Raw genomic sequence first — 15,539 nt, 5'->3', positions numbered from 1 at the left:
TACGTTCAAGGTCTTCATGAGCCACCATGAAACCTTTTCAAAGGAAAAGGCATTAAAATTTTCCTTGTTAATTAAAACGATTTCACTATGACGTTTACTGTGAATTGGTTGCACATATAGATTTTATTTTTGGAAAGAATAAGACATTTTAAGATACCATTTTCATTGATTTTGAATTTGGATGAGTATTTAATTTTTTATATTTTTTTTTACGAAATACGCTGGATGACGTCACAGTGAGACAGCCACGTTCCATTGCCTTTAAAAATTCAGGTCGTACATAACACAATCTGTGGCATTACAATTTGATTCAAGCACGCCTTAGAGTCCTAAATGAACCATGACAAATAGTTTTATTTATTTCTCTTCTTTTAGCTTCGAAAATTCCTGTTTGTTTAATGGTGTGATAATAAATAGATATCTTTTATTAAAATCTGATAATTGTATTTACATGCACGTAGTAATTTAATAATTTAATTTGTAAAAATACATCGGAAATACTCGTATACATTTCGGACTTTACGATAAATGACAACTGTTTAAAGCCGGGTGCGCATCATGTGATTAAAGTTCTATCTTTGTCACTCTTTGCTATTATAAGCAGGACAGCAACATTTCAAACTGTCAATTTGCTTAAGAGTGTAGACCTGCTTTATAACTGCCTTTGTGACGAGACACTGCAGGGGTCAAATGAGGGTCATTACTTAAATTTTGTTTATTTAATTCAGTTTATCACATTTTTGGAATCTGATTTCTGAAAACGCTTCACAAAGCCTATTTCTCCGAATGGTTTTCGATTTATTATATGTTGTCAAAAATTGGGACATCCCACATATGAATTAGTCCTTGACCGTACACTGTAAATCCCTAGCTCCAGCGTACAAAACAAGATCTTTTTGTAATTTATTTTTCTTATTGCGCCGAGTTTATGCAAATTGATTTATTCTTTCTTTCTTTCTTTTTCCGGGTTGTCTAGCGAAAATATTCACACCACGCCATTGGTCTTTACTTATACGGTTAGAATATACAACAGAAATCCAGCAATGCCAGCAAAAACAGACGTTAAATCAGTTAATTTTGCTTGCAAAATTACGGCAATTAACTAGACAAAGAGAGCCAGCAGGAACGAGACAAAAGGTATGAAAAATGAAATCGGATACATCTTCGGCGCGACAAAGCGTTAGTTAGGCGAGTAGCTAGATTAAGTGGACCGAGCGCAGTTAGCGTGGCCGCAAGCATACGGATACGTAGACAGTAACGTCAGACTAGTCGGTTTTCTTTGTTTTCCTTCTTTGGTTTTCCTGGAGATTCAAAGGAGAAGGAAAAAGAAAAGCGATCTTTTGTTTCGAGTTTCAAAGCAAACTAGTGTTAAAGTCGGTGATGTTGACCACAGAACGAATAACAAGTAAGTGGAATAGAAACTTTAATGTGTGGATATTATCCTCCCCAATAGATGTCGTCTTAAACTGGAAGGTCACGAAAAATCTGGTAACGATATCCTACTTTGAGTTGACATGAGCATAGTAAACAGCAACTCACTGAGGCCAACTATTCTTAATCTGGGTGTTTCAGGAGATGTGAGCAGAACCAATCATAATTAAAGCGCTCAATTGTTTTATGCGATAAACGCTGTGTTAAATGCAAAGCATCAAAATATATCTAATTACAATCTAATCTAATTCCAGGTCCAGGTCAAGTCCAGGGTGAATGAACATTTACTAGGCAAGCATGCTCCATCGTATGCCTCATCCTCGCTTTCCATCAGGCGTGATTGTGGCCAAACGCAAAACTATACTGCATAAAAAAAAATACAAACATGCGCTTGCCGCCGCGCTCATCGCGTAAGTTAGTGTTTGGCGATTAGATTATCTGATGCAAATTGATGTGCGTCAAACGCATTGCGTTTGTCGCATAAAATTACCACGCACTTTAGTAAAACATGGTAAAACATAGCGTAGCATAATTTAAGTTACCTTAGGCTTAGGAAGCAGCATGACAGTATGATCAACATGACGGACTCTTTAAATTATAAAAACTTTGTAAATATGTAAGTTAAATCTCTCTCCATCGATGTCTATCAAGTCGCATCTCTGCAGCAGCCTTAAACATATCGCGCTCTCTTAATGGTCCACGATAATAGCCAAATGAATCCAATTATAGCTTACGGCAGAACTGGGGCAATAAGCCGGAGTGCCAATTTGAGAGGTCGTCATGGATATTATTACGAAATGACGAACGATGGGCGACGGGCAATTATTGTTTTAGTTTGAGGCAAAAGAGCCAGGGGTTGTTAATAAGGGTCATTTCACATCGCGTTTTTAGGGTTCCGTAGTCAACTGAGAACCCTTATAGTTTTGCCATGTCTGTCCGTCTGTCTGTCGACGGGTAAGCTGAGAGACCGTTAGTACTAGAAAGCTTTAATTTGACATGAATATACATATCAGTCACGCCGGCAAAGTGGTACAATAAAAAAAAGTTAAAAAATTTTTTAGGGTACCTCCCATAGACGTAAAGTGGGGGTGTTTTTTTTTCTCGACTAACCCTATATTGTGGGGTATCGTTGGATAGGTTGGGGGGTTGCTAAGACAACTTTTCTATTCAGTGATCTGTTTGCAAAATATTCAACTTTAAAGTGCAAATTTTCATTGAAATCGAGCGTCCCCCCCTCTAAAATCTAAACTGTTGGGTAGAAAAATTTGAAAAAAATTCAGAATGGTAGTAAATATATATCAAAATTACAAGGAAAATTATAGCGGCTAAGATTGCTTGAGAATTAGGTATTAGTAGTTTAAGAGTAAATTGCAACCTAAGGTATAAAATATACCTAAACTTGGAAGATTCAGTACACAATACGAAATCCTTAGAAAAATATTATTTGATTTTTTCGTAATGGCTACGGAACCCTATCCTGGGCATGTACGACACGCTCTTGGCCGGTTTTTTAAAAGAGCCGTCGATGCACGTTTGTATCCATACAAAAGCGGTAGGTACGCACGCGAGTTATATTACGTTCTCATCATACCAGTCCCAGCCTATATGTTTTACTGCTGGGCACAGGCCTCCTCTTAGAATGAACGGGCTTGGGCCATAGTTTCCACGCAGTTCCAGTGCGGATCGGGAACTTCACAAACACCATTGAATTGCTTCGCAGGTTTGTGCAGGTTTCCTCAAGATGTTTTCTTTCACCGTAAAGCTTGTGCTAAATTTTTAATGTATTTTCGCAAATGAATTTTGAAAAACTAAGAGGTGTGAGCCGGGTTTCGAACCCACGATCCTTTATTTGAGTGGCCATAGGGTCAAATCACTAGCCGGACTAGCCCAACACGGCTACGACTGTTCTATGGAAAGAGAAATGCGCTGTTAAAGCTCGCTTAAGAATGCGATGTAGAAAGGATGCAGGAACTTCTTAAGTAGGTTAAAAATGTGACCCCTAAATTTCGATGTCTGAGTTGTTACCTTCACAGAACAAAGAGGTTACCTTCGAGTATAGTGACCAAAAAAACTCCTTTGCTAAAAACCACTGACCACTGTAATTTCATCAGAATTAAAGAAAAACAAACTGACAGTTTGTCATATTTACTTCTTATTTACTCGGCGAAGAAGTTTCCGAAAGATTTTTGGTTTTGATTTAATTTAACGGGATAATTTTTAGAGTTTTCAATTATGTATGATTAATTTCTTTTGACCTGCGACATATTATCATGTAAGTTGTTTAGAAATGAAGCCCTATAAACATTTGCAACGTATAAAGCTCTTATTATTGCAATTGCTAAACATATGTTTAGGGTACCTACTGTTTATATTACAGAATAAACTTCTTGATTTTTGAACTATCAGTGAATAACGAACCATTCGTTTTTTAGATGAGCGATTCAGAAAACAAAGTTTCAAATGATAATCAGACTGAGGAAGACAGCGATACAGCTGAACAAGCAAATCCTGATGCTACCATTCATTTGCATGCTGTTGAAGATCAAGAAACGGATGTACGCCGAACTGTATTACGCGAAGAAAAAGACGATACAGGAGAGCGAAGCGAGCTAGATGTTGAGAGTAACTCTTGGAATGCTTCAAAGAGAGTTAGACAGTATATTGTTTTTAATGTCAGTGATGGAAAACCTTCGGATAAATCGCAACGAGTGAATCCATCTCAACAGCAGCAACCAACAGAAGAACCAAATTCACAAGAACCCAATCAACCAGAGGGATCACAACCGCTCCAAGAGCAGAACGCACAGCAACAAGCAGAAACACTGCTTAGACAAGATCAACCACAAACGCATGAATCGATTCCAAATCAAAGCGCAGAAGTATCCTCACCGCAGAGATTGGAATCACAACTACGACAAGGTGCAGAACTATCACCAATACAAGGACCAGAATCTTCATCACCTTCTAGACCAGAATTGACCTCACAGCAAGTACCGGAGTCATCTCCAACACAAGCACCACGAAGTCCAGAAGTATCTCCGCCACAGAGGCCAGATTCACCCAAAACCGGTTCAAATCTGCCTCAAGAACCCCAAGCTCAAGAATCACATCCATCGGAAAGACCGCAACCAGTTCAAGTGGCAAATCAATCCCAAACCCTACTGGGTTTGCCACCACAAGATCCATATCCACCACCTGGCCAAATCCCACGTCAAAGCTCATTCCCACAAGGCCAATCTCCACCACCAGGTCCATATCCACCTCAAAGACCTTATCTTCCAGATGAGTATCCTCCACAGGGGCAATATCCAACTCGCGGAGAAATTCCGCCCCGAGAACCATACCCACCACAAGGCCCATATACACCAAATGGGCCATATCCACCACGTCCACCTTATACACCACAAGGGCCATATCCACCACAAGGACCCTATCCACCAAATGGGCCGTATCTTCCCCAAGGGCCATATCCACCCCAAGGGCCGTACCCGCCTCAAGGGCCGTACCCACCTCGAGGGTCGAATCCACCACAAGGGCCTTACCCTCCGGTTGGACCGTATCCACCTCAAGGACCAAATCCACCCGATATGCCGTACCCTCCAGATGGGCAATATCCACCACAAGGAACATATCCAGCTGAAGGTACTCAACCTCACAGACCATTTCAAGTCCGAGGGTCATATCAACCCGGAGAATCATATCAAACCCGAGGTTCACGGAAATCCTCAGGATCGTTTGCTCGGCCGGGATCGTATCCAGCTCAAGGAACTTACCCACAACAAGGTTTGTATCTACCTGAAAAATTCTATCCAACTTATGAATGACACGAATTAAAAAATATTAAAATGTTAGTGGAATAACCATCAATTCTAGCGAATTTTAGTAAATCTAATACGAATATAAATAATAGATCAAATTGGACTACAACTGTCGAAATCAGCGATTAAATAATCTATCTATATCAATAAAAATGAATCGTAAAATGAATCGTAAAAAAAGTAACCTCCTCGGGAACGGGCACCGAAATTCTTTTTGTTGTGTTCGTTGCTGCCAGGAGAAGTTTTTATGGAAGAAAATACAGAAAACTACAACGGGGGCGAAGCCGCGGGCAACAGCTTGTCCCTACTAAATATTATAGTTGTAAAAGTAACTCTCTCTGTCTGTCTGTTACTTTTTCACGCTGCACCCGCTCAACCTATTTAAACGAAATTCGAAGAGATAGTTGGAGTCCCGAGGAGGGACATAAGCCACTTTTAATCCCGCGTAGTTTCCGCGTAGTCACTTTTAAAGTACAGACTACAGATGTGAAAAAAATAACACCTATTTTGTTATTTAAGGAAGACAAGGCGCACCTCCAACGTCACCTAAAAGAAGGAGCCTCATACGTAAGTATAAGTTTTATAAAGTCATCACCATCATATCAGCTGTAGAATGTGCTTCTGTTGGAAGCAGCCTGCATCCACCGTGAACCCGCGGCTTTAACCATCCGTTCATTTCGTTAGTGGACGTCCTACGCTGCTCTTGCCGATCCGCGGTCTTCATTCGAAAACTTTTCGGTACCAACGGCTATCTGTTCTCCGTGCTATATAGCTTGCTCATTGGCATTTCAACGGTCTAATTCGATCGGCTAATTTATAAAGTATCCATTTATTCTTTCATGTTCATTACCATCATCGTATTCGCTAATCGTGTCATTAGGTGTGCTTCATCATAAGCCGGAAAACAACAACCTTATATATAATATATAATAGTTATTACGTCACAATAAACAACTTACCACCTGTCTCCATTCACCGGTTACCCAAAATACCATGTTATTAATCCATATAGTGAAAAAACGGTTAATGATTCCGTCAACGTCTTCGAGTTCGTTAAAAATGTGTTTTATAATTATGACTGTTACTAGCTTTTGCCCACGGCTTCGCCCGCGTGGAATTCGGTTATCGCTGTTCCCTCGGGAACTGTGCATTTTTTCGGGATAAAAAGTAGCCTACTCGTTTGTCACTCTCTGGCCCAGGTTTGTTAGATTATTTTCCGATAATCGTTTTTTCTTTGAAGCAAATTTTCATTTCGCTTTTTTTCACGAAGGCAATATGTCCAAGTCTGCTTTTTTTAATGAAGCTTATTTTCACATTCCCGTTTTTTCTGTGTCGCATTTTTTTCCAGTCGCGTTTTTCCCCAATCCCAATCGACACAGAAACATTGTTGATGGAGCCTTGGTATCACAGAGCTCCTGTTTCCCACCGAGTCTTATGTACCCCACTAGTAATCCACACAACCAGGCTTAACGGCTCATAGGTAGGTTAAGGTTATGTTAGTTATGCATCGGCCCGAAGGGCCAAAACCACACAGGGTAGGAGCTCCGCGTAAGCGGAGCTTCGTCGAGACTGTTTCTGTACCGATTGGGATTGGGGAAAAACGCGACTGGGGAAAAATGCGACACAAAAAGAACGCGAATGTGAAAATAAGCTTCATGAAAAAAAACAGACTTGTAAAAATAAAATTCGTGAAAAAACACGAAAAGATATTTTGCTGCAAAGAAAAAATGATTATGGGAAAATAATCTAACTAATCCTGGCCCATAAACTATCTCTATAACAAAAATCACGTCGATCCGTCGCTCCGCTTCGACGTGAAAGACGGACAAACATACAAACAAACACAAACATACAAACACACCCACTTTCGCATTTATAATATTAGTATGGGTGTTACAGCTCCTCAAGTAGAGCGGATACGCTGTATTGTAATCACGGGATCCCTAGTGGATTATGAACCTGAGAACGAGGATCGGAATGTCTTCGTCCAATTCGTTCTGAGCATTGTGCTGATGATGCTTGTTATCACGATAATATCACTGATAGTCATATTATCTATGTAAGTTCTAAAATGTATACTACCCTCCCCGTTCCCACTTGTTGGATGTCGGGCCCGGATTTTAATCGGATGTTCCAATGGCAGAACATTATATATGAAGCTATGAAACGGATCCGATCCGACAAGTGGGAGCGGGGGCTAACTAGTCATTAGAAAATAAGAGCCATCTTAATATACTGATCGGCAAAAAATCTGGCTCTCGTAATAGGTAATTTTGTATGGAGAGTGGGCCAAATTTTGACAGGCGAAATATCACTAGATGTCGTTAGTATCGTGAGGTTTTTTGAGGTAACGGTCTTGTTTGCAATTGGCTCATATACAAGGTGTTAGTTAAATAACTGAAAACCAGAAAGTAGTTTGCTTAGAATCGAGAGTAGAATCGATTACACTATGTTTTAAATTAGTTTGTGTTTTTAAATCCCTTACTGCGCCCAGTCTAAAAGTTACGACTGCAACAGGCGCCAGTTAAACATATTAGCGAGGTTGCATACCATTTGGATAATTTAATACTAGCCGTTTTGCTGTCAATGTGTGATTTTCTTCTAAAAACGTCAAAGCGCAACTGACAAGAAACAAATTATGAGTGTAGAGTTAGAAATGAAGTAGAATTCCTGACTTAGCAAAACACACGAATATCTTTTTAAATAATGAAGGTATTCAAAAATAAATGCTCAGTATAATGCTGAAGCGTCAAAAACACCCCAGCGTTGTTTTAATTGTAGTTCTATATTGACCTAACCTTTATTGGCAGCAGTAAGGCTCTGGCTCTCGCTTCGCTCGCTCGGCGCGCGCGCTATTGTGGTCGCAGTTCTAACCTAACCGAACCTACTATGTAGCTGCTGTTCTGTTCTGGCGCTTTCCCTGCTGCTGTTACATCACGCTTACTTTGCTGGCCTTACTTTAACCTTAACCCATTCTTATGGTAGCTGTTAGTTCCTTTGACTATGTCATTACGCCATGTAAAAATACGCTATATAAAATTCCGTGAAAATACAGTCCAAACTAGTATTTTGCTATGCCATTATGCCATATAAAAATCGGCGATACTAATGTTCTGACTATTATTCGAACTGATAATTATGCAAAGTGCCTTTGTTCTCCTCTCTGTGTATTTGTATTTTTATTTTTATGTGCAATAAAGAGTTTACATACATACATACAAAGTTGTGAGTATGAAAAAGTATCATTCGGCTAAAAAAATATATGAGATACCTGTTATGCGAAGTGTATTTCGGAGTACCGATATTATGCAAGATAAAGGGAGCCCATTAACGCCATCTAGCGATATTTAGCCTATCAGATTAGCCCTCATTTGAATAGATGTATTGATACTAGTCCACTCTCTTATGCTACAGTTTAGATCTTTTGAAATTTTCTTTCCTGCTACTAAAGAATCTTTATTTTCCAACTGTTACGTATTCTTTTAAATACATTATAGTATAGGTAACTAGTTTGTCTACCCATAATATTTGATCGAGCAAATCTTCTATTTACTAGGTATTTGTTAAAACGTTTATCGAGAAAGTATTAAGAAAAGCAAGTTCAATATTTCCTAAATTGCTTTTTATTCTTTTCAGATCAAGTGCCAGAACTTTTTTGCAAACAACTGGAATATATTTTTTATTTCCGCTCATGTAAGTATTCGTAGATTACCTATTTGGAATTAATCTCACTAATGTAATGAGAAAGTTTATGAAAATGTTTAGATGTTTATTACTAAATCAGACAATAACGGCTATATGGAATTAGATAAAGCTATGCAGAAAAATAAAGATCTGCTGATACTCAATGAACCGGTAAAGCGTTCCTATGGGATCATATTTAAACTTTGAATAAAATAGAGGGCGCTTTGAAGTATAGGTAGCGCCACGAGAGTTGAAGAGAATGATTACACACACAGCTACAAATAGGACTGATTGCATAAAAGGAGAATGATTGAAATGAATGTTCTAGTGTGCGTGACTTCAACTTTGGTGGCACAATCTCTCGGCTTTCAAGCTGAGGGCCTACTCCGAAATTCGAATTTGAAGTTCGAGTACTACCGTCCTTCACACTCTCGTATTAAATAGTTTAAGAGTCAGAGGGACAACACGACACGAACTTCGATTTTTGTAGTAGCTCCGCGGTTTGTTCAGTTCACTTCGTGACACCTATCTTCGCATCTACAACATCGTTGTGGAAAATCACTTATTAGAGGTCAAAAATATTTCAATCTTTTCTTTTTCAGATTCATATTGATTGGACTGTACTTCTACATGAGCTGTTCGATAAAGGGGAGGACATATCCTTGCAACGTTTCATGTTTGGCACTAGCTGTAAGTCGAATGAGTTATCAATTCATCACTACTTGGCTCAAAAATATTTCTGACCAAACTCCTTCAAAACGGCTTGATTGATTTTTATCATTTTTTTGTGTATATTCAGTAGGTCTGAGAATAGGATGTAGGTAAACTATTTTTCATACTTTTACACGGACGGAATCGCGGGCAACAGCTAGTAACTAATAAAATTATGGGAAACGAAGTGATTCAATTTTTAAATGCATGTTAAGTTGTCTTGAGATCTCTTCGTCCGATGTGTGTTTTTTTTGTTTCAGGTGTTTCTTCAGACAGCAATAGCTGCTATAATCAGCGTCTACTTCAAAACACAGATTCTGATGTACTCTGTATTGACTACCGCCCTTGTTATATTTGTCTGCGTCATTCTGGCACATACCAAAGTAAATGAAAAATATTTTTTTCTCAAAAATGTCCGTAAAAGTTGACATTATTCTTTACATATCAGAAGGTGAAGTGCATAGTTTATGGTCAGCGAAAAATTAAAAAGTTAAAAAGATCAAGCAAGCTCGTCCGTTTAATACTCATACTCAGCCAGCAATTGCCTACTTCCAGGCCACGACAATAATCTACTATTATATACTTAGTGGAATTTAGGGTTGACTTTTATACTAGCACTTCTACAGAAAGTATAGCCACGTGATGGGAACTAAATAATGTATTTCTTACTTTATAACTATTAACAGTGGAGTAATCGTAATCTTCATTGTCATGTATATGTTTTTTTCTTATGGAAAACAACATTTTTTGTTTGTACAATTGGTCCAAACACTTTCAATCTCTTTGACGTGTTTAGTAGTTACAAAGTGTCAATCAACTATTAATAACAGTTCGTTTCACAATATTATAAAATATCCGCACTTTGACATTGAGTAATAAATTTTCTTGTTGCTGGACACAAATACGTCTAGCATTAAATGCTATAGTTGCTGGACACTTTATGAATAGTCGTGCTTTCCGCATTTACCCGATGGCAAACCATCAATCAGTATTAAAGCATCAATCAGTATCAAAGCACTATAACGGAGATGAGTGACCGAAGTTTTGATGCTGATTATAAATTCTGACGTATTCAGCTAGTATGGCACACCAAAGCCGCCGAAATTACGCGACAGAAATTCAACACGTTCAGGCGTACAAACAAACTTCAATCGGGCACTAACCGAATTTCTCTAGCTAGCTCACGTCAAAACGTAACGTAATTTCGGCAAATGTGTTGCTAGTATGTGAAACAGCAGACGTAATCTGGGTGAAGTTAGGTTGCGTAATTTTGCCAAAGAATAGAATAGAACCACGTTTATTAAGCCAACACATCATAATCATAATAAAAAAGAAAAAACACATTTACAAAATGAAAAAGAATACAAAAACAAACAAATAAAGAAGTGAAGCTGAAATGGCCTCCATTCAGCAGTGCTACCGTTGTCAAAACAAGCGTGCATAGACCCTCAGATTTGTTTTTTTTTTCAGTTTGATTTTACAAGTGGCATTCTGTATTTCGTGGCTCTCGGCGTGACGATATGCGTGTTATGCGTTATCCTCATACTGTCCATGTCAACGTATAGGCTCGGCATGAAGCCAGCTCTCGTCATCATTCTAATGCTGTTCACCGTCATGTCTGTCTTGGTACGTAAATACATCTCAAAACTAATAATAAAAGGATTTTTAAATATTCATTCATTCATGATTAAATCATTAAAGAAATCATTCAATAAAAGGAACAGAAATATTATCGCGTGAATTTCCTTCCACAATTTGTGTCGATGCATTTTCACCTCCAATGTGTACACGCTTTTTCGCATTTTCACCAATAAAAATACGTCATGTGAATAGCCTTTATATAATTGACATAATTATTACAATAAAATACACGAGTCACTCACGTACCTTTTTGTGTTCTATTCGTGTTTGAATTCCTTTTCGAAGCAACCTTGACAAAGAACCACGGATATATTCGATACATGTCCACTCGACGAACAGAATCGTGTCTCACGGTAGTTTTAATTCAGTCTTAATTGTTTTTCAGTCATTGATAATGGACCTGCAAATAATATTGGGCGGTAGGACCATACAACTAAGAGTGACAGACTACGCGCTGGCAGCGTTTATGCTCTACACCTCAATCATGGACATCTTCGTAAAGATGATTTTATTACTTGGAATTTCCAATTAATTGGAATAATATTAGGTGCAGTTGTACAAGTTTTGGTAATAATGTGTTGCTAATAAGATTTTTATTTTTGATTTGTTGTTTTTTTTACTCTTTTGTAAACTTTTAGGTCGCGTCCCATTAAGGTGCAATTCTATCACTGTGCAATGTGCAGGTCCTACCACCTGCAGATTGATGTTACATTAAAAACAATCATGGTCAAATTTGCGGCACAGTACCGCACACTGAGAGAGAGAGAGAGAGAGAGAGAGAGAGAGAGAGAGAGAGAGGGAGAGAGAGAGAGAGAGAGAGAGAGAGGGAGAGAGAGAGAGAGAGAGAGAGGGAGAGAGAGAGAGAGAGAGAGAGAGAGAGAGAGGGAGAGGGAGAGAGAGAGGAGAGAGAGAGAGAGAGAGAGAGAGAGAGAGAGAGAGAGAGAGAGAGAGAGTTAAAATTCCCGTGGAAATTCCCGAAAATTAAATCGTTGTTTTCATTGTTTTTTTTTATTCGACTGGAAGGCAAACGAGCAAGTGGCTCTCCTGATGGTAAGAGATCACCACCGCCCATGCGTTGCCAACCTAGAGGCCTAAGATGGGATACCTCAAGTGCCAGTAATTTCACCGGCTGTCTTACTCTCCACGCCGAAACACAACAGTGCAAGCACTGCTGCTTCACGACAGGATTAACGAGCAAGATGGTGGTAGCAATCCGGGCGGACCTTGCACGAGGTCCTACCACCTGCAGATTTATGTTACATTAAAAACAATCATGGTCAAATTTCATGACTCTAAGCCCAGCGGTTGTTGTTTCGAGATTTTATCCCTATCCCGTAGGAATATCGGAATAAAAGTAGGCTATGTTTTATTCCAGACTAGCTTTAGCCCGCGGCTTCGCCCGCGTGGGATTCGGTTATCGCCCGCTGTTCCCTCGGGATCTGTGCATTTTTCCGGGATAGAATGTCACTGTGGTCTATGTCACTCTGGCCCATAAACTATCTCTATGCCAAAAATACAAACAAAGACGGACAAACATACAAACGCACAAATGCATACACCTTCGCATTACAATATTTGTATGGATTCCACAGATCTATTCCACAGTGTAACAAGTTTTTCCTTTCCAAGGGAAACTTGTTATATTGTGTCTATTCCCTAGTAAAAAAAATCTGACAGAACGTTTTCGAATTCATCATATGTTCATCATTATGCTCTGTCATTAAATTAGACAGCTCTTGTAATTGTCATATTTAGAACAAGTATTTATAGAATTGTTTTAACTATCTCGAGATTTTTCTCAACTAACTAATTTAGAAGAATATTTTTGATATACTATTTGTTTGTATTCGTTTTGAGGCTTATAGTTTTAACTTTGTACTAAAAATGTTCATGCACCATTTGCAAATGACTAAAGATATCAAGTAGAACTGGTTCACAATGAGTGACGATACAAAGACACCGAGCGATGTGTCTGAAGAGAATAAAACCGATGAACCAACCAATACGAAAAGTTTAAACGCAAATAACGATACTGTAATTGAAATAGAAGATGGTGTTGAAGAACAGAAGATTTCGGAGGCTGAACAGTTGAAGCAAGCAGTTTTTAAAGATCAGGGACTGCATGGTGTTTATGTTATTGCTGGCAAAGGAAAGAAATGTAGGCCAAAACGGCACGAACATGACGGCGATATGTACAGCAACAGAGTTATATGGGTGCAAGCCATGAGTAAGTTATTTAAGCTAGCAGTTTGGACCATGGGTGCACTTGCATAGAAACAAACCCGACTAAATTGGCGACCGGGCAACCTAGTAGTTAGAAAACCTGTTTAGAAAGTTAGAGAAAGGTTCGAGCCCCGGTCAGGGATTTGTTTAAAAAATGCTTGTCTCGAGTCTTGGATGTTTATGTTTGCATCTATCTACATAAGTATGTTTATCTGTTGTCTTGTGTCTAAAAAATAAGCTTTGCTTAAGACGCTGTCTGGACGGGGTCTAAATGATCTGGTGCAAATTATGACGTGATATGTTAGTTTTTATTACAACTGATGAAATTGCACGGATCCTGCACGTGTTAGCTTTGCTTCACTCCGCTCCGCTCTAATTTTAACCCCCAACGTTAAAAGAGCGGTGCTATAAGTTAAGCTGTCTGTCTGTCTATCTGTCGCTCGGTCTGTCTATGACATCATAGCTTTCAAACAGATGGACCATTTTCGATGCAGTTTCTTTTATGTCAAAGCGAGTTTTCGTACCGTGGTCCAGCTATGTTTGATGTAAATTTATCCAGCTGTTTTTGAGATATTGAATTTTGAAATGATGAGGGTTTTCAACTTTACTAAGTTGATTATTACGTTAAAACTGAATAAAATTTGATCAATTTAAAAAATGGCCCTTATTCGAATATTAACGAAACTGAGGCTTGTAAACTAAGTGATGTGCTCTATATATGCCACACAAAAACTCGGTGCTTCCGTTTTTTTTTTCATTTACAGTGAGTCAATCGAGTGGACAAGAAATAGGCGAAGAGTCACGTGGCCCTTTTATCCGAAAAGTTTTCGCCATCCTCTTCTTCTGCATGCTTTTTACAAGCACCTTTGCAGCGATGAGTTTTTTTGTGTAAGTACCAGCTTTTAGCCGCGACTTCGTCTGCGCGGATCTACCGGTAAAAGGTATCCTATGTTGCCTTGGGGTAAAACTACCTATATACTTCATCAGCGGTTCAGTGGTTTGACGTGAAAGTACCAGAGTACTTTCGTATAAATATTCAGATGATGAAGCTTTTAGCCGCGCTTCGTCGCTCTACCGGAATAAAAGGTATCCTTTGTTGAACCTTGGGGTACAAACTACCTATATACCAAATTTCATCAAAGTCGGTTCAGTGGTTTCGACGTGAAAGCGTAACAGACAGACAGAGTTACTTTCGTATTTATAATATTCATATAAATAATATACATATATAAATAAGTGGGGATTGAGTTTTATACTACGACGAATTTGAGTTCAAATTTGTTGACGTTTGATACGTGATTTTTTCCAAAGCGCTCAATATCCAAATTTCATAGTTGGAGATAGTACTTGCCTGTGTAGAACCATTATATAAAAAAACTTTCAGCCTTTACTATAACGAAGTGTTAAATACTTGTGATGTATAGATATTTAGATACGTAGGTATCAATAAATAATATTGTAAATCTGTTTAAAAAAATACACCTCGTTGGGTTTCTTGCCCTCTTGCCCCGCAGGATTCCCTTCTTTTCTTTTCCGAACCGGTGGTAGTTTTTTTTTACTTGTTATAGCCTAAATTGAATAAAGATATTTTGAATTAGACTTTGAAGGTCATGCTGCCATGGGATTTTGATTCATTATACATTTATGGCATTAGTAGGATTTCACGATTATTTTTTATATTTTCAGACCGGAAATCAGACTTTTTTTCAGGAGTCCAGCCGGTTTAATACTAACTGTCTTCGCCATGTAAGTACTATTCAAAATACTAGGTTTCTACAGAATGGGACAAAAACCTTTAAAACGGATGATTATATATGGCATCTTTCAACGGTTAATGGCATCGACTAATAATGAGATTTGCTGTGGATATGTAGTATGGAATGACAATGCAAGTATAGTACACAAAAAAAACTTAAAACTCAAAGCAAAAGCAGGATACGGGGAAGCATGACGGCTCAACTCTTTGTTCCTCACAGATAACCAAGTTAGCTAACCAGCAGCCAAGAAGGAAAAAAACTCTTCCCAGATAAC

At 38.5% G+C, this 15,539-nt stretch overlaps 2 protein-coding genes across 2 annotated transcripts; both read left to right on the top strand.

The window, feature by feature from the left end:
- Window positions 1-2,009: 2,009 nt before the first annotated feature.
- On the top strand, window positions 2,010-11,888 carry LOC141440211 (uncharacterized). The gene is made up of 9 exons (XM_074104674.1): window positions 2,010-2,039; window positions 3,864-4,087; window positions 4,158-4,310; window positions 4,419-5,214; window positions 5,769-5,816; window positions 8,886-8,942; window positions 9,536-9,623; window positions 9,905-10,027; window positions 11,671-11,888. The coding sequence occupies exons 1-9, from the start codon at window positions 2,010-2,012 to the stop codon at window positions 11,706-11,708; spliced, it is 1,557 nt and encodes a 518-aa protein (XP_073960775.1). The 3' UTR covers window positions 11,709-11,888.
- A 1,145-nt stretch (window positions 11,889-13,033) lies between these two features.
- LOC141440209 (uncharacterized) lies at window positions 13,034-15,258 on the top strand. Its single transcript, XM_074104673.1, has 3 exons — window positions 13,034-13,512; window positions 14,273-14,396; window positions 15,195-15,258. The coding sequence occupies exons 1-3, from the start codon at window positions 13,224-13,226 to the stop codon at window positions 15,256-15,258; spliced, it is 477 nt and encodes a 158-aa protein (XP_073960774.1). The 5' UTR covers window positions 13,034-13,223.
- Window positions 15,259-15,539: the final 281 nt, after the last annotated feature.

This window comes from Choristoneura fumiferana, chromosome 22, assembly GCF_025370935.1.
Source record: "Choristoneura fumiferana chromosome 22, NRCan_CFum_1, whole genome shotgun sequence".
NCBI classification, from domain to species: Eukaryota; Metazoa; Arthropoda; class Insecta; order Lepidoptera; family Tortricidae; genus Choristoneura; species Choristoneura fumiferana.
Note: the sequence above shows the minus strand (reverse complement) of the source record. Positions and strands in the feature narration are given on the sequence as shown.

Coding starts and splice junctions, on each gene's coding strand:
- LOC141440211 (XM_074104674.1), top strand. CDS start 2,010: ATGACGGACTCTTTAAATTATAAAAACTTT. Junction 5,215..5,768: donor AGGAACTTACCCACAACAAG/GTTTGTATCTAC, acceptor TTGTTATTTAAG/GAAGACAAGGCGCACCTCCA. Junction 10,028..11,670: donor TCATTCTGGCACATACCAAA/GTAAATGAAAAA, acceptor ATTGTTTTTCAG/TCATTGATAATGGACCTGCA.
- LOC141440209 (XM_074104673.1), top strand. CDS start 13,224: ATGAGTGACGATACAAAGACACCGAGCGATGTGTCTGAAGAGAATAAA. Junction 13,513..14,272: donor TATATGGGTGCAAGCCATGA/GTAAGTTATTTA, acceptor TTTCATTTACAG/TGAGTCAATCGAGTGGACAA. Junction 14,397..15,194: donor GCAGCGATGAGTTTTTTTGT/GTAAGTACCAGC, acceptor TTATATTTTCAG/ACCGGAAATCAGACTTTTTT.